At 36.6% G+C, this 19,983-nt stretch overlaps 1 protein-coding gene across 1 annotated transcript in view; it reads right to left on the minus strand.

Annotated features, from left to right (window-relative positions):
- cacna2d2b (calcium channel, voltage-dependent, alpha 2/delta subunit 2b) overlaps positions 1-19,752 on the minus strand; it is a 40,330-nt gene extending 20,578 nt beyond the window's left edge. Inside the window, exons 1-10 of the mRNA XM_056243731.1 lie at positions 19,453-19,752; positions 15,966-16,047; positions 7,704-7,820; positions 7,567-7,626; positions 6,951-6,995; positions 6,460-6,583; positions 4,564-4,695; positions 4,397-4,454; positions 532-582; positions 361-460 (exon numbers count right to left, since the gene is read on the minus strand). Of these exons, the coding sequence (XP_056099706.1) occupies positions 361-460; positions 532-582; positions 4,397-4,454; positions 4,564-4,695; positions 6,460-6,583; positions 6,951-6,995; positions 7,567-7,626; positions 7,704-7,820; positions 15,966-16,047; positions 19,453-19,550 (867 nt within the window). The 5' untranslated portion in view covers positions 19,551-19,752. The remainder of the gene's footprint in view (positions 1-360; positions 461-531; positions 583-4,396; positions 4,455-4,563; positions 4,696-6,459; positions 6,584-6,950; positions 6,996-7,566; positions 7,627-7,703; positions 7,821-15,965; positions 16,048-19,452) is intronic.
- Between the last annotated feature and the right edge of the window lie 231 nt (positions 19,753-19,983).

Consider the following 19,983-nt stretch of genomic DNA (forward strand, 5'->3'; position numbering starts at 1 on the left):
TTCGGTTCGGTTCAAATATCGTTACACCCCTAGTAGCTTTACATAACAGCTTTTGTATTCTATTATATCTGCAAAAATTTCAAGAACATTTTATCAGTCGATTAACAAAAGTGTCAGTGCGCAGCTAAAAAAAAACAGCCTGGTTTGAGCTGGAAGTAGCTAGTTTAAGCAGATCTCCTAGGCTGGCCAAGCTGGTGTTCAGCTTGTTTTAGCTGGTCTTTTAGCAGGTTTCCCAGCTTGACCAGCTAAGACAAACCTGGTCAGCTAAAAAGTGTCCAAAACCCCTTCTAAAACCAGTCTGGGAGACCAGAAGCTACTTTCACAATCCAAAAAACATCATGTTCAAAATAGCGCACTGACCCTAGCCACATTGACATAATCGTCGTCGGAGAGCGTGTCGAGCATCTCTGTGACTGAAGCTTTGATCAGTTTGAGAGTGAGTCCACTGACGCTGCCGCTCCTGTGGACGGAAAAGACGTCAATGTTGAACAAACAACACAAACGCACAGCAAAAAAAGAACGCCTACTCACACGTCTACGAGGATGACCATGTCTTTCGGCGAAGACGCTCCTTGAATGTACCTGAGGAAAACAGCGACACAAGTTTGAGTATCAACATGCCATAGGCCACGCCCACAAACTGACCAATCAAAGCCAGCCAACTGTTTCTATGTCTAGATGATTATGGATTTACAAACAAATCTGATTTAGTTTTATTTGACAGTTTGACATATGATTTCATGTCAGTCCTTCCAGAAAAACGCTGAGTTTTTTTGTGATTGTTGCGGGCAAAAATCCTTGATTACGCGGCCTGTTTTCTTTAAAAATGCGATGGAATATGCGGGATATTTATGCAATTTTTTGCGATGAAATTGCGGGAACTTGCAAAATTTGCGGGAACTTGCAAAAACTGCGGTTTGATGAAAAAGAGGAAAAAAAAGTGATTCCCCCAACACCCTGTTCTCACCAGGCTACTACCTTAATGTAAAGAGTCCTTTCTTATTACTTCCTATGATAAGCAAGCATACTACATCACAGAAAGTGCTGGAAATATTTAATTTCTCATCTTGTTTTATTTCAGACTGTAACGAGTGGAAATAAGGTGTGGCCCCTTTAAGAGCTGCGCGCTCCCTGTCTAACTGTCTGCAGTATTATATGTGCCAAGCGCCTCGAACACCCCATTTGTGCGGGTAATTTCTGTTTGATGCTACTTCTTTTATCTTATTTTGTTTATTAAGTAACGACGTGGACGGTAGAACGTGTGACAGACAGTTACGAGTTCGATTTGCGAATAAAGTGCGAGTTGTGAGATGCCAATCGCCTCCGTGAGTCTGTCTGGCCTCTGCAATCACTTCAGCTGTGAGCTATCCCTATTTTTCTTCCCGACACAACGCGTTACAAGACCTTAATAAACACATCAAACTTACAAAACATTGCTGAGTCAAACAAGTTATGTAGCTTTACTAGAGGAATATGCTACAACTTCAGTAAAAATGAATAAATGAAATATTTTAAAATAAAGTGTGCTCCTGTTTTACAGCTTTTCAATGATGTTCACGTCGCGTAATTACGTCACTTCATAGCGTTCCCATGGCAACAGGGGGAAGTGGCTGCTCTTGTGTGAAGCAAACGCAACATTTTCCAACTTTCTGCTAAGATATATGTGACTTTTTTTGCGACGAAAATGCGGGGATTATGACATCATGCAAGCCCCGCATATTTTGCGCGGAAATCAGCAATTTATGCGGCGAAATTGCGGAGTATTTGAAAAAATGCGACCCCCGCATAAATATGCGGACTTTGTATGGAAGTAAAATAATCCCAAATGTTTTTGAAACAAAAAGCCTGTTGAATTGTACTACTTGAAAAAAATATGCATTGCATTAACCCTGCTTGTATTTTAATGCATTGTATTTTTAGGGCTTGTATTTTTATAGGCTGAAATTTAGCATGGTTGAATATTTAAGCTGTGAATATTTCAAATCAAATCATTTCAAACACATTTTCATTAGTAAAATTTCAATAATCCATATTCACCTTTCATATTTCATTTCCCAAATATTCAAACTGATTAAAAATACAACCTATAATATTCAACAGGCGGTTTTCGGTCCATTTTATTTCGCTTTGCAAATTCGCTTCCACAAATTCAGTGGTTCAAATTCGACAGTAATGCCGCGTTCCAGGCAACCTGTAACCCGTGTTTTTCCAACCTTATACCCGTGAAAGTGCACTGGAACGGCAGTCAAACCCGTGACTTCCCACCCGTGAACTCGTACTAGATCGATGTACTCCCAGTTACGAGTTCTGACGTCACGTAGCCCGCAAAACCATACAAAACAACATTGGCAGCCCCTACGGATGCAGTGTTTCTGCAGGCGGTACACAGTTAGAATACACTTTAGGACAATATAACGTTGCAGTCAAATTAATAATAATATAATAATAATGATAATAATAAACACACGATTATGTATTACAATGTTATGTGTCTGAAACAATAAGTATGTATATACACACACGATTATGTAATACAATGTTATGTGTCTGAAAAAATAAGTATGTATATTGCGCTCAGGTAGTTTGTCGTGACTGGCCTGGAATGCTACAAAGTCGTGAGTCGTGGTTTGAAGTCGTGATTTACGTGCTCAAAAACCTGCCTGGAACGCAGCATAAATTCAACGTTGACATCCAGGAGCTGCAGGAAAAGCAGTAGATTACCGAGCATAATCTCCATCTGCTGTTAGTCGACCTCACCAGCAGGGGGTGCAAGCGCGTGTTGTTGACGAAGACCAGAGCAACAGTTAGCGCAAGCCATTCATTCATAAAAACTCAGCATGCATTATGTTTTTTGTGACGATTATCTGGGTCAGTAATCAGTATATATTATGCGGAAAAGATGATAAAGGCACAAAAGCTGTTTTTATGTTTCATTCATTGTTACTTTCCCTGTGTAGCCTTATGTTTTCAGCCTTTTCTACAGTGAATGGGATTATAACACCCCCTGCTGGTGTGGTCGACTAACAGCAGATGGAGATTATGCTCGGTAATCTACTACTTTTCCTGCAGCTCCTGGATGTCAATGTTAAATTTACTGTCGAATTTGAACCACTGAATTTGTGGAAGCGAATTTGCAAAGCGAAATAAAATGGACCGAAAACCGCCTGTTGAATATTATAGGTTGTATTTTTAATCAGTTTGAATATTTGGGATATGAAATATGAAAGGTGAATATGGATTATTGAAATTTTACTAATGAAAATGTGTTTGAAATGATTTGATTTGAAATATTCACAGCTTAAATATTCAACCATGCTAAATTTCAGCCTATAAAATTCAAGCCCTAAAAATACAATGCATTAAAATACAAGCAGGGTTAATGCAATGCATATTTTTTTCAAGTAGTACAATTCAACAGGCTTTTTGTTTCAAAAACATTTGGGATTATTTTACTTCCATAACTTTGGCTGATTTTGCATTGAATTCAGCGATCGTATAATCGCGTTTTTCTGGAGGGACTGTCATGTCTCCAAATGAATATTACCACTAATTTAAATGCATAATTCAATTATTTCTTTGAAGAAAGCCGCAGATGTGAATAATATATACAACATTTACTATTTTATGAGCACATTTTACTGGAAAATCAAGTTTTTCATCAAAAACATCACTTCAACTATATAACAAAGTGTTGTAAGAAAAGTCTGGCTAGACAATCAAGGGGGAAGGAGCTTAGCGAAGGGTCAATCAAGTGAATGAGTGCTTATTACATAAATAATATACTTTAATTGCAAACTGAATGTAATGTTTCGGACACTCAATAGCATACTAATTGCACTTAAATGAAATAAATGTATATAGTAGTATTCTTATATCGTCTTGCTGAATGTATTGACAAGCATGGTAAATTAAAATATGCCATGATGTCATTTCTATTGAATGACATGCATTTAAATATATTTATAATGAATTTGCAATTTAGTACATTTATATATATGAAGTTTATAGAATAAAAATAACTACAGTTAAATTACAATCAAGTACTTTACATGTGCTCTAATTTGTTAGTCAAAAAATCAGTGTACTTTATACATGACAAAAGATTATTAATGATTTAAAATTTCATGTAAAACTTTGACATTATCACAAAGTGCACTTTGTGAAAGTGTATTTAAGTGCCATAAAATTGTACTCTCTTTAAGTACATTTAAGTGGCCTTTTATTTCATCAATATTATATTATTTGCAAATACAGTTATTTAAATATACTTTTAAGATTTGAAGTACACTACAAGTGCACATTTAATACAATTAACCACTTATTTTTTTCACAAGGCAACTTATTGTCTGATTCCTGCATATACTGTAAACACTCTAAAGATACAGAAAGTGTTTACCAGGGTCTCCGTCGTACATCGTAAAGGTCGATCTTATCCGGTGCTCTCCAGGGAGCAGCTAAAATGTGAAATGTTAAAAAGAATTTTTTGGGTAATAATATATTTATGCAAAACATACTGAAACCTTCAGTCAGACACATAAATGAATGCACAGATAAGCATGTTACCTGGGTAATATCTCGTGACCCCCGTGGCGCTCCCAAACGCTTGCCAGAGTAACGACGGGTCGTCTCTGCTGTTCTCCATGAAGACTCGCTCTAAAGCTTGTGTCCAGTTCAACTCATTCAGAATCACTGGAGCTACAGACATACAGACAGACACATTACAACTAAGACTGTCAGTCACTAACAATTATTTTGGCAATCGAGTAATCAGACGTTTATTCTGGTGATTAATCGAGTAAACTGATCATTTTTTTGTCGTAATAAAACAACAACAGCGAACAACAGGCTTTAAATGACTTAAAATACATGTATAATAACAATAAGGCAATAATAATTGGTTCAAATAAAGTATAAAAAGCAAGTTTTATTGAACAACACTTAAAATACATAATGTAATATACATAATATAAACAATGTCAGCAGAATGCGCCAACGCACGGTGATTGTTGTTGTTACACTTTACAGCAGGATCAAATCCTTATTGGCCAAACATGTTAGTTCAAATGTCCACTTAATCTTTAATATTTGGGCCAAATATAAATGCTACAGCTAATTTCTTGAACAAGAACATGTCGACATAAAAACATGCAAACTCAGAGCGGGGGTTCAGACTTTTATTTTGAAATCGCGATGAACAACTTTGCACATTAAGAAAGATATTGATGTATTCTCCTGTGTTGGCATAGGTTTATAAACAATTTTCGTTATAAATCTGGTGTAATGGCGCACTTTTGGCGTTTCCAGATAAACGTTATAAGCAACTCAAACTCAAACTCCACTCATGTAAATTATAACAGTGCAAAACTTTGCTATGAAACACAAAGCACGTCAAACTTTATATGTGTTCCCAAATGCATGTTAATGGAAACCAAAACAAACAGCACATGCGGAGACTGAGTTCATGCGAAGCAGCATTTAAAGAAACACGTAACCTGCATGTAAATAATTAAAGTGCCCCGCTTCACTCTGAAACCTGCAGCGCATATATTTATTTAATGCAATTGCAGCTATTGTGATTTCACAATAGCATAATGCTATATTATGATTTTTAAATGGTTTTAAGATATTGTTCAACTTTAGAAAATGGTCTAATAATGCAGTGTTTGGATTATTGTCCGTGTAATGTGCCACTTCCGATATTTTGCCGATTAATCAACACAGATAAATTGCAATTTTTTGCATAAAAATTCTGCATAAAAATAGGTGGATAGAAACATTGCTAATAAGAGTTCATGATGTTGTATATTGCATAAAAAATGCTGGATGAAAACGCCAAGTTACGCATAAATTCAGAAAATGTGCAGCAAAATGTGTTCATCTTTTTTTCTGGCGGATATTTTTTTTATCCAAATAAGAAGTGTATAATCTATTTTAGAAAAAAAACGTTTGCCGAATAAATCCCTCAATGTGCAACAAAAACACTCAGACAATTGACTTTGCCTCAACAGAGGATGTGATTGGATAACTGGACTAACCAGCGGACCAATCAAATTGCGCAGCATCTCAAATGTTGGTTCGTTCTTTCTGAAAAGTCTGTCCTCAAAATGATTTGGTATAATCACTTCCCACAACCGTCTCACACGATTACATTCACAAACATCAGGCATCTGTCTCAGAATGCAAGATAACATGATAGCGTTTATTACATTTCAAAAAGTCACAAGCCATTTATGATGTACGAAAAAAGAGCTTTGGGGAAGCCTCTGATTGCAGGAACTTTCATTTTCTATTAGAGATATTTTGCGCTAATTTCTCAGGAAGTGATTTTGATAATGGTGCTTTATTCGCAAACGTTTTATGCGACATTCCAAATTTTGCGCATATGTTAAATTCGCAACTTTAGATGGAAACATAGCTATTGGCTCTTAGAGATATAATAGCATCAGACTGGTTCCTCACCGCCTTTGTAGATGTCTGTAGGGATCTGGACGGCGGTGTGTGAGAAATTCACATGGTTCTTAAAGATCGGGTCGTACACGAACTCCAGTTTCAGCGACATCTGAGAATCGATGTCTTCACCATCCTGATGAGAATAAACAATATAATCAGATACATTCACACACACACATTACATATGAGGCCATCGTTTCAGCTTGAGTTTGATTGTCAAAATCATAGTCATATGGTGATAAATGAATATGCAAAATAGTAGTTTTGAAGTTAGAAGTTTGAGCAACTAGCTTCTAAAAAGAAATTGTGTATGAATGCATGAATATTTCCTATATACATACCAAGAAAGCGTCATTTTCATTAACATTACATGTGCTTTTTTCTCAAATAGTTCAAAATGTTTCATACAGGCCCACTTTCTTAAGCATGTAAATCTACATATTAAAAACTTTTACATGTTTTTCACATCGGCGATGGATAGAGATGTACTCAGTACTTACATAGTCCATCTCTGCTTTAGAGTTATAATATTCAATATTTTCCTCCTGAAATAAACACACAGAACAAAAATACAAAAATCTGCTGTTTAAAATCGGCTTGAGTATTTGAAGAACCAAATACAGATGTCCTCCGCATGACAAACGCTCATTTAAGCACAATTCACTCATATGAGCATGTGTGTTGTCAGTCGAGATGAACATCTCTAATAAATCAAATCAGTCAGTAAAACGAGACGTCACAAACTATTGGGCTTAAACAGACCCTCCAGCTACAGACTCACAGAAATCATGACTCACAGCGAGTGTGTGTAAAGCTCGTATCTGGATCAGAGAAATACGTATGTGAATATGAGAGGGCGAAGTGCATCAAGGTACACAGATGAAAGAAATGTAAAAAAGAGAGAATGAATCCGCTCTATTTGTGCGGTTCATTTGAATGAATCAGTTGAAGCAACGTAGGAATAATTGGTCTGAATCCACTTGGATCATACATGCAAAAGCAATTTTAAAAGTGAAATGTCGAAGTGCATGAAGAGTCTGGAAAAAGCTTGCAAAATTATTGTGGAATGCACAAAAGTGAGCATAAAAACGATTGGCGCCGTTAAAACCATCTGACCTTGATTCCATCTTGCCAGTGATGATCTTTCTGAAGACGCTCCGCTTCACTCGCCAGTTTCTGACCCAAAACACAGACGAGAACCGTCAAGAGTAATCCTGAAGGAAGTGTGTGTGATTGTGTGGATGTTTTATTACCTCAAGCGCTTTGCGTTTCTTGGCCAGCAGTCTCTCAATGTCAGTCGCCACTTTTTCTACGATGTCTCGAGGGTTATTTCTGACCAGACTGAACTGTCTTCTCTTCTCACTGTAGATCTGAAACAAAATTAACATCCATATGTATATGTTATTGAATATGGTAATGTTTATGTACTTGGTATTGGTGTTGAATATATGCTGTTGACTTGCTACTGCTAATAGATACACAGACGTAATGCTGTGAGCATGTAAGATATGCTACTGCAGCTGAAAATATAGACATACATAAGGCTAAATCATGTAGCGGATTTAGGCAGGTGGAGTTGGGGGAGGTGGAGGGGTTCAGAGGAACTCTAATAGTGAGCCGCAGGACTACTTTACAGCAAACAATGAACCAGGCTATTTAAATGTTGAGCAAGCAATCTTATTGGCTGCAGAATCAACAGAGGCCAACCAGCTTGTGCAAAGCGATAATGATGAGATTGCTTGCAGATTGCATGTAAAGGACCTATCAGCCCGGGCAGTGCCGGTCCTCCCTATACACAAACTACACAAGGTGCATAGGGCCCCTGAACCACTAGGGGGCCACCTTGTTCTCAAAGATTATTTAAGTAGCATAATACTATATGTAAACATATTTTTTATAACATGCAAATATAAATGCATATTCAGCTTTAGCAGAGTCGTGTTTACTTAAGCTGTCTTGGGTAAACTATATATATATATATATCATGCTTTAGTTTCGTTAGTAAATCACGCATTTGGACAATCATTTCAGCTGTGTGTTATAGCCTAGTTTTTCTGATAGCTACATGGTGCCAGATCATTACTTTCATAGAGCATTTATCTGTCAATGAACATTTGGTTGACAGGTTGATTTTACTTGTTCTTACTGGCAGTTTATTGTGTTTTAAAGGGTTTTCCTTTATATATTTATATACTTATTTTCTCTAAGTGTACTAATGTTTATTGAAATTCAAATCACTGTACGTTGTTTGTTGACAGTGAAACTGCTATGAAAGAACAGATGGGGGTGGAGGTCATTTCGAGGCTTCTTGAAACCTTCTTAAAGATTTGCTTAGGGCCCTCAGAAGTGTTGCGTCGGCACTGAGCCCGCGCCCTATAGAGTTTCATGATTTAACTATATATATATATATATATATATATATATATATATATATATACATACAGTATAGATACACCATCAAGAGGATATTCATCAGCTGGAGGAAACAGCGAGCGAGCTGCATGTTTGTGTTTAAAATTATTAATGCTCATCACTGGGAAACCCGTGTAACTTCCTTTCAGATGTGACGCACTAAAAATAAACTCATTTTACAGTGATTTCTCCACGTGTAAATGAGTGTTTGCGCTCCAGCATGAGATGTGAGACAACAGCTGCTGTAATCCAGCGGCGTGACTGAAGAAGACGAGCCTCATTAAGCCAGTAAATAACCTCTGAGTCCAGAACAAGAGCTGTTTAGAGCTCAGATCAATACAAGAACATCAAGCACACGCTCACTTACACACTGACAACTTGAACTTTCAGACGCTGCATTTAAAACAAGACAGTGAGTCAGGATGAAGCCCATGAACTTGTTATTCCAAAGAAAAAATTAAGATAAATCAATAACATCGTAGCCTAACTTTACACAATCCATTGTAGTCCTGCTAAATAAAATGAGACTCAGCATGTTTATCTGCTTGCGTTTTTTTGGCTCCTGGTTTTAAAATATGCAAAAATGACAATAGCACAAATTAAAGCCAAATGCAATTAGCAATAATAAAAACAAAATTTTAAAATGTGTTTTTTTTATGTTAAGTTCAATTTGTCCTTTTCATTCATTTAGCTTTTTCAAGGTTAGTTTTATTTACAGTAATTAAGTGTTTTCTAGATTCAGGTTAGTTTTTAGTCAACAATGTTTACAATGTTAGTCCTGGTTTAACAAACGGCATAGATTTGTTTTAGATTTTTAAACATTACTGACGTCCATCTTGAGACAAAACAATGGCACTGACATATTTTAAGATATGTCAGAGCAAGTTGCTTTCAGTTAAAACAACTCAAATATGCATTTTGGTCTGGAACTAGACTTAAGCCATGTCTGTGAAACCAGGGGTTCATGTGCTAACTGGTATCATCAAACATGTTTACATTTCAGCATTTTTATGTTTATGAAGGTGGGTTTTAAAGTCACTATGAAATCAAAATTAAGACAATTCTTATTTTTGTATGGAATATTGCAGTATTTATTATAGATGATTTATCTATGCATGTTACTTTTATGTTTATATATATATATACGTATTCACATGCCCTTGTAATATTTAATCTAATTGAAGACATCTATTCTCTTCTCTGATGATGTGTTTACTAGCGTGAGGGCGGGACAACCTGTCACTCACATGAGATCGACCAATAGTAAACCACAACCGTTTCGAGAAGCCGTTTCACTCGGATATACAGGTATGTCAGAATAGGGAAGAAAAAACTATTGCAACTTCAGTTTCATGCCGACTTAGAAGTTGAACCTTTTATATGCTGTGTATCAAAAAATCAACTTATCCTTAATTTGTACTTTATTTAGTTTTATAGTCATGAAAATGTATGCATTTTATTTTACTTTCAGTTTTATGATAGGTACTTACAGTAATTATGATGCTAGTCCTGATTACTCTGAAATGCATTCCCATCATAAAAATGTAATGCATTTTGAGTGATATTTCATGCTGAAAATGGTAAAAATATAAAAAATGCAAGATGCTGAAAAATAAATATTTCTGAGAAAAGCATAAACGCAAACTCTGACAGTGTACGGATGGAGATACAATCAAACACTCATCTCACACAGACTGATGAAAGTCGAGGTCAGAGGTCAAGTGTTAGGGTCAAGAGCATTAGCTCAGGGTCAGGATAGATCAAAAGACATGGCGATTACATGGAGTGTATTTCGGCTTTATTTTTAAATCTCAGCTCTACAGGTTTTTCAGAAGATCATTAGCCATCATTAGAAACATGTTTATCTCAAAAATTAATAATATGATGATGATGACCGGACAAAAAAATACAACTATAAAGGAGCTGTCATACGCCTGTATTGATCATCAGCAGTGAAGCGTTCTGTCTACAGCCCTGTGGCATTCTGGGTAAATGAATGACTTTAGCATCAGAGCAGTGGCGGATCTAGAAAATTTTACATGGGGGGGCAAAGGGGTGGCAAGAGGTCTTGGCAGGGTGGCAGGGGTAGACGGTACATGGGAATCCCTATATGTGAATTGCTTTAACAAAACAAACACAAAAACACTTTTAATCATTATTAAATGATTAACATTATTGTTTAATCATGCCCTTACACACTACAAAGGTTTTTAGGAATGATTTATTAACAAATCCCTCTGAAAATATCTTCAGAATAGAGAATACTGCTAAATGAATAACTGGAAAGTTTGGTGTACATAGGTCGGTGCTACACAGGCTGAGATGTTTGTACTGGAGATTGACAAAAAACTAATTTTGAGAAAACAGCATTTAAAGATTTGTAATGTAAAAATTCATACTTTTTTTTAGTGGAAACAACTATTTACAGACACAATATCTTATCAAATCATTAGCAACAACAATACAAACCACCTAAATCACAGCATTTATGGCCTTCAACTGAACAGAAAAACAGTCAAAAACGCATATCTAAATGTCAGAGCACGTCACGTGATGCATCTCTGAACGAATCACGTTGTCAGAAATTGACATCAGCCAATGAGATTTCGGTTTTAGAGTTAAATGCCCATTGTACTTTCACGATTGGTTGCTGATTAAAAGGAAATGACCATATTTGGATACGACAACAATGTACAGGAGAGAGAGCTTTCCAACGGAGATGTATGTGATGACATTGACATGCAGCGATCGCGGAGCAGCATGTTGATTTAGAACGACAACTTTTGTTGAATTTAGGAGAAATCTACTGACGCAAATAGACAAAGTGTAGTAAAATAAAGTCCTAAAAGTGTTTTTTTTTGGAATTTTTTTCACCACAAGTCTGAAAGAAGACATGTTATTGAAGACAAATAGCCCAAAATCTTAAAATTAACCAGTGAAAAAAACCCCGATGTTTTTGTGTCTCACCTTAAGCTGTTCTTGTCTTTACTAAAATCAAAATTAGGCTAATCAAAGGGAAGAGTGCTCTTACAAATCACGAGGGAGCGAATTGACCGCTGATTTTGGCTAACATAATAGACGCGCTGTTTTTGCTGATGCTGAATCGTCTTTAGTATACAATACATTCATTACAAATGTAACTTTAAGTTAAACGTGTGTGTTTAAACTACACCTGAGGAAACTCACTTCACCTTCAGAGGCTCTGGGGAAGCTCACTCTAGCTCCAGTCGGGTTGCAGGGCCACCTCACCGCAGCAGACTCGCTGTGTACAGTGTGTGAGCCGCCAACAACAACGCCGTCCGCTCTGCACGTTTGAATCAGGGACGCAGGGGGGAGGGGCTAATAATATATTTAAAATTAAAAATTAAATTGTTCACTTTTGGTAAATGTATTGTTTAGCTCACTGTTTTGAGAAGCTTGTGGACATAGTGGCAGGTTGTTTTTACAAGTACAGTTTTTGGATCATCAAAGTTAGGGGGGCAGCTGGGGGGGCAAGGCTCTAGAGTGGGGGGGGCACCTGCCCCCCCTTGCCCCCCTGTAGATCCGCCCCTGCATCAGAGGGGTGAACCATCTGTTCTCTCAGTGATGTGAGCAGACACACACACACACACACACACACACACAGAGAGAGAGGATGCATTCAGACGCTGCAGCCTCTCAGTTCTATGGGATGATTTTAGTCTCATTATGATTAACACGTACAAGCACACTATCAATGAACTTGATGCATGTTGCAGAAATGTTTTATCCATGCCTTTCAATTTGCGTGTGGAAAATTAAAAATTGAATGAATGTGTAGCAATTTGTACAAATAGAGGCATTTTTGTGAATACAAATGTTTTCTTTTGTATTAGTATATCATAATTTGTGCATGCAATAAAGAAGATGTGCATGTGTGGATCAGGTGACACGCGTGCATTCATTTAGTTCTTTACTGAGTCGATCTCATTTGATTCATTTTGATTTTGAGACTTTCATTTCGCGGTTTTTAAGCATTTCACAACCCACACACAAACAACTACAAATGAATAGGCCTGGTGCTAATTATTAATGTGTGCACAGCTACCCATTTATTTGACAAATTCACAAATGTGCGTCGCTACATTTAAATTAATACAATACAACTTGTGTGTGCACAATCCAGAATCACATGAATGTGCAGCATTTTGTACAAATAGAGACATAGTTGTAATACAAAACCTCAATTTTGTATTTATCTAGGCCAGAATTTGTGCATCCAACAAGTAAGATGTGCATTTGTGGATGAGGTGACACGCATGCATTCATTGACTCGTTTCTGAGTCGATCCTATTTGATTCATTTGGATTTTGAGACTTTCATTTCGCAGGTTTCGCCTTGCACGATCCACACACAGCTGTCTGAGAAAAGCTGCTACCACTAGATGGCAGTATTCTGCTAAAACCGACAACGGCAGCGTAATCAAGCGTGATCCCCATTTAAAACGCTTAATGTGAGTGATATTGAAGCACCAAATTTAGTACACAATATAGGCCTACTACCTTATTAATAAAGAATACTTTATAAAGGCAATAAGATTATGATCAAATTCAACACCCATAGAAAACCATTATAAAACGCTTCACGTGCAATAGCGCATTGCATGTTCAATAAGGTGTAGCCTATCGGCTACTGAGTTTAATATCACCGTGTTACTGCATTGACGTTAAGCTTTTTCGTAATAATAGGCTCTATGTGAGGAAAACTATAGCCTACATACAAGAGGCTATATGAACGTGACGCGCAACGTTTCACGATCCTGAGCCTGTTAAAAAGAAAAAGCTTAATATGAAATTTCGCAGTTGCGTTCATATTATAGGTTTATTTTTTTATGACTACACATTGTAGGCTATACAAGCTTTGGAATTTGAAAATGTCTGTTTTTACAAGACGATTTTCGCAGGACATTTGTTTTCCCTTGACCCTTGCCACTGTTATATAGTCTTACTATAGCACGATGAGTTTTAACAATATGCAACCATGTATATCGACATTAAATATGAATTGAAAATCACCTACGTGTGTGTGTAGCTGCATACATGAGAATGTTTTGACGCGCTACCACAGCTCATGATGCACAAGGGAACGTCTCCAATTCCACTAACTGCGTTAAAACGTATAATTTGTTTAATTAAAATAACTTTTAATATTTAAAAACAGACATTTTCAAATTCCAAAGCTCGTAGGTTCCTGTAAGACTGACTTACAAGTAAAATTTGAACAATACTTCCCTTCATGTAGCCTGTATTCTGCAGAAAAATAATGTAATTCACCAAAAGCGTTTTTTCATGTTCAAAATGTTCCTAGTGACTAGACTGGCTTACTACAGGTGAAATTGTCCCAATATATCCCTTCATGTAGCCTATTTACAGTAAACAATTACTTTTTTATAAAAAAATAAAAAAAATACTGTAATTCACCAAAAGGGTTTTTGGTACTACAGGTCAATAATGCAAAATCTCACCTGACTATCACTAGGAATGTACTACAACCTTTGGAACATGAATAGAAAAACAATTTACAGTAATTATTTTTTTGTTACAGTTCAATCGAGATATTGGCTGGACATACAGTAGGCTAAGTCCGTCTGTCCACTAGGCATTTACTATAACCTTGGTATCGTTCATTTGAATTAATGACTGGACGTTTATATATTTTTGTTTGACTGTGAGTGGAATTTGCAGATGGTCCCTTTAGAAAATGCGGCGAATATCAAACCTAAAACTTACTTTACTGCGCTCTCGGAGCAATTGCTCTCCCCTACACATGCAAAGTTAAACGCAACTGCAGAATTTCATGTTAAGCTTTTTCTTTTTAACAGGCTCAGGAAGGAAAACACATAGAGCCTATTATTACGAAAAAGCTTAACGTCAATGCAGTAACACAGTTATATTAAACTCAGTAGCCGATAGGCTACACCTTATTGAACATGCAATGCGCTATTGCACGTGAAGCGTTTTATAATGGTTTTCTATGGGTGTTGATCATAATCTTATTGCCTCTATAAAGTATTCTTTATTAATAAGGTAGTAGGCCTATATTGTGTACTAAATTTGGTGCTTCAATATCACTCACATTAAGCGTTTTAAATGGGGATCACGCTTGATTACGCTGCCGTTGTCGGTTTTAGCAGAATACTGCCATCTAGTGGTAGCAGCTTTTCTCAGACAGCTGTGTGTGGATCGTGCAAGGCGAAACCCGCGAAATGAAAGTCTCAAAATCCAAATGAATCAAATAGGATCGACTCAGAAACGAGTCAATGAATGCATGCGTGTCACCTCATCCACAAATGCACATCTTACTTGTTGGATGCACAAATTCTGGCCTAGATTAATACAAAATTGAGGTTTTGTATTAACAACTATGTCTCTATTTGTACAAAATGCTGCACATTCATGTGATTCTGGATTTTGCACACACAAGTTGTATTGTATTAGTTTAAATGTAGCGACGCACATTTGTGAATTTGTCAAATAAATGGGTAGCTGTGCACACATTAATAATTAGCACCAGGCCTATTCATTTGTAGTTGTTTGTGTGTGGGTTGTGAAATGCTTAAAAACCGCGAAATGAAAGTCTCAAAATCAAAATGAATCAAATGAGATCGACTCAGTAAAGAACTCAATGAATGCACGCGTGTCACCTGATCCACACATGCACATCTTCTTTATTGCATGCACAAATTATGATATACTAATACAAAAGAAAACATTTGTATTCACAAAAATGTCTCTATTTGTACAAATTGCTACACATTCATTCAATTTTTAATTTTGCACACGCAAATTGAAAGGCATGGATAAAACATGTCTGCAACATGCATCAAGTTCATTGATAGTGTGCTTGTACATGTTAATCATAATGAGACTAAAATCATCCCATACAGTTCTGGAATGGCAGGATCATTATATTCTCCAGCACGGATTTTGCAGGAGTGTCTCAGTTCCTCATTGTTTGTGGGTGTTTGACATGTGGGCCAGACCCACAGTGATGAGCACACGCTTGACAGAGATACTGGAAAAGCCACACACACACACACACACACACACACACACACACACACACACACACACACACAGCCTTACCCCCTTCAGTTGTTGAGCGCCGCTGATGTGCTGCAAGACTCTGTCAATCTCCTGTTCAATGCGACGAGCCCAGTGCATGATCCTACACAACACACACAACACAACCGTTACTCAACGGGGGGGGGAAAGAAGGTTTGCTGTAGGTTTTATGACAGGCTTCAGAGATTTATATCACTGTAGCTGAAATATATCATGATTTTTTAATGTTATTTTTACTGGAAATTCAAAGAAATGGACTTGTCTATGTCGCTCAGCAATTCGCGCTGTGAATTAAGGGAGCAACAAGTTTTGAAAATTGTGAAGTTCTGAATTTCAAGTAAATCATTAAGGCAAAACAATAAAAATTATATTAACAATCGCAGCCCAGACCTCTATTTTGAGCGGGAGCACAATTGGTGCCATCTTGTGTCTCAGTTTATAGAGTGTCGTGAAAATGACCGGCTCATAGGACTGGGAAGATTGTAATAATGGGTTTGTCATCTAGCAGAAGCTAATATCTAGGTAAGATTATAAACTTACACCTTAAATCAATATTTGGGTCACAGTGTGGTACAGTCTAATAAATCTCTTCAGGATGATACAATATGAGCGCTCCGCGATATTAAATGGCTGACTTTACATCAGGGCTTTTAAATTCTGTCAATTTTATTAGAAAATATCAAACAATAAATACCGTTTTGGCCCTCTTTAATGTGGCTCGTGAACCGATCTGTGTTCCTCGTTCTTATTAGTTATAGCACCAAATAAACATGAATGAACATCAGAAGGGGTTGAAAGATACAGTACAGCTCACTAAAATGTCTCATGCAATCGTTCAATGAATGTTTCAACTGCGGAAAGGCATCAATAAAACAGCTTGTAAAAAATATGTCACATAAAGTCATTCAATGACTATATAGCTAGAAAAAGTAACTCTAGAGAGGAGCATTTTGCTAAATATATGTACTAGCTTATATTACATATTTACTATATTTGTACTCTTATTATTTCATTAAAAATATTCTAAATTTTTTATAAATAACACTTTTTAATTTGATAAGAATGAGTTGTTCATTTTAATTATTTAATAATACGAGCAGCTGACAGGTTTCCTTGTATTAGTTGAGAGGGATTTGTTTCTTTGAGAATTAATATTTAGGCCCTTCTGTACCTGAATTTTAACCAAATGAATCAATATTGAAACAAGATCAGAATCGAATCGAATCGCAAGCTCATGAATCGAAACTCTGTACTGCAGCCCTGCAGTACATGGTACATTATCAACATTATGATGATGATAATCTGAAAACATTAACATGTCGTCTTTCTCTCCAATACTTGAATGAACAGTTTTTACAGTATAATTTCACATCTTTTGTGTAAACTGCTAAAATCACTAAGTTAAACAATTCATTTTCAGTGACCTCATCAGAACTGTCCTCGTTCGTACTACACACAGTATCAGTGACAGAATATGATATAATATCCTCACAGTCGGCTAAACCGATCAATATAATCAATGTACAGAATGTGATGTTTATTCTGTCCACAAACACACAGGCTACAAACAAACCGTGCAGCTCAACGAAACTGCCCTGATCTACAGATGCAGATGAATTATTGAACACCTGCGAGGTCTCGTTCAGCTTCATTAAACCGCCCTGTTACAGAACAGCATGTACGGTTAAATCATAACCCTGCAGTCTGATCATAAATATCACCTGTTTCCACGACAACAGAACAGATCTGCAAGTGATTACAACCCGACTGCAGTTATGTTATATTACGTAAGTTCAGGTTGTTTAGATTAGCATTCATAGCTCGAACATTATTAAATTGGAACTGTCAATAAACACGAGGAGATCATAATGAGCGAACGCTTAGAGAAATCTCTGAGGGTCCAGCATTTAATAATCAGTGTTAATTGAGATGATAAGAGGAGTTTGGGGTGCACATTATATCAGTAAATGTGAACAATTGTTTATTATTGTTTATTTTTGGAAAAACTTAAAATAGTAAAAACACTTAAAATAGTATTTATAATATCAGACAGCTTATTGGTTACTTATTGGCCATAATAACACTAACTAGGCCTGGAATTTTGCATGTCTGATAGAAATGCGAGGGGCATCTTTGTTTGGGTATGAGAGTTATTAAACAGCATCAATGATTACAAAATTATTTGCATAATTATTGGCATACTAGTGCATTCTTATAGGTTATAGATGAAATGTTGACTTTACTGAAAAAGGGATAAATTCTTTGTTAAAGTGAGGTTGGAAAATGAATAGGCCTTGCTATCATAGATGAGATTTAATTATTCTATCTAGAGGAACTCAGCCTGCACTTTCCATTAAAGATGCTATAAACACACACACACACACGTGCTGGTTCACTGCATGTTTAGCATCATGTGTTACACAATATGTAAAGGTGAGAGTGTATCAGGGTGTGTGTCAGTGATTCAGGCGATCTGATGCACTCTCAGCAGCTGATCTGAGCATGCCCAGAAACACACACACACACAAACACATCTTAGATCTTCCCCGCTGCCTATTACCTGACACACACTCCCTAGAGACACGGACAGAGAAACAGGGAAATGAGGGGCTGTTGTGAGTGACCCATATTCACATTACAGAGAAAGATCAGCTTTAAACCTCAGAAGACGAACTGTGAGCATAGATAGATAGATAGATAGATAGATAGATAGATAGATAGATAGATAGATAGATAGATAGATAGATAGATAGATAGATAGATAGATAGATAGATAGATAGATAGATAGATAGATAGATAGATTAGTTGTGACAGTAATTACTTTGTGATGCTCTGAGGATTGTTGAACCAACCAGTTCATAAATCTCAAATCACTGCTGTCTGTCTGCCAGAAGACACATAACTTACTGACCTTATATACGATTCCATCTATCTAAACGAGATAATAGATTGTTATATAAAAAAAGAAAAATTCGAATGGATTCAAACTAACCCTACAAGAAATTATTTTAGGATTAGAATAGTCACCAAAAGTAGGTGTTTGTCATATTTAGCTCACTTCTAGGGGATACATTTGTCCCCAAACTATGACTTATTAAAACTCGCATTTACCCTAAACTATGAACATAAAGATAATGTCATCATATTAACATTTTAAAGTGTAACGCTGAGAAAATGTCCATTTGTTGTAATGTTGTGGAAATTAGTATTTCTTAGACTGTGGAAATTAGCTTTTCAATGTTATGGAAATCAGTATCTTAAATGAAACGTTGTGGAATGAGCCTATGTGTAATGCTGTGGAAAAGAGTAGGCTATGTCTTTCATATAAGGTTGTGGAAATTAGCTTTTCTTATCAGTAACGTTGTGGAAATTAACATTCTTACGTGCAATGCTTTGGAAATGAGGGTTTGTTACACTAATGATTTGGAAATGAGCGTGTTTACGTGTATTAGTGTAGGAATGAGTTATTATTTCATGTAATGCTGTGGAATTGTTAATGTTTCTTACGTGTAATGCTGTGGGAATGTGAGCGCGTCCACTGCGGTCCACGATCCGCTGAAAATCACCATAATCAGCAGCAGACACGCGTGAGCCCATCTCGCCATTTTCCATGAAAACACTTCAATCCCGCGGCGCAAATATCCTCACGGTTATCCAGAAGAGCAGAATATAAAGATATGACGCAGTAGTAGACGCTCTTTTTGTCTGAGAAGTAAAAATTAAGTGAAACGCAGAGATGTCTGTGGGCGAAAGATGCTGCGCGTGATGATGCTGCCGTGCACGCGCGCCCGAGACACCCCACAGATCTGCGCGCGACCCCATTTATTTCCCAAACACACTGAAACACAAACCTCGTTATCAGAGAAGACATATTCACATAATATGCATAACATACAATAAAAAAATACAACATACACCTCACATCGAAGGTGGAAAAAGAATGGCTGAGTGTGAATGAGCAATTTAATTTGTTGAACAATTTATTACAATTAATGAGGAAATATCTTACATCAAGTCGCTATGTTAATCATTTCTTTT

Source organism: Rhinichthys klamathensis, unplaced genomic scaffold (assembly GCF_029890125.1).
Source record: "Rhinichthys klamathensis goyatoka isolate OS25496 unplaced genomic scaffold, OSU_Roscu_1.1 h1tg000830l_1, whole genome shotgun sequence".
Taxonomy (NCBI): Eukaryota; Metazoa; Chordata; class Actinopteri; order Cypriniformes; family Leuciscidae; genus Rhinichthys; species Rhinichthys klamathensis.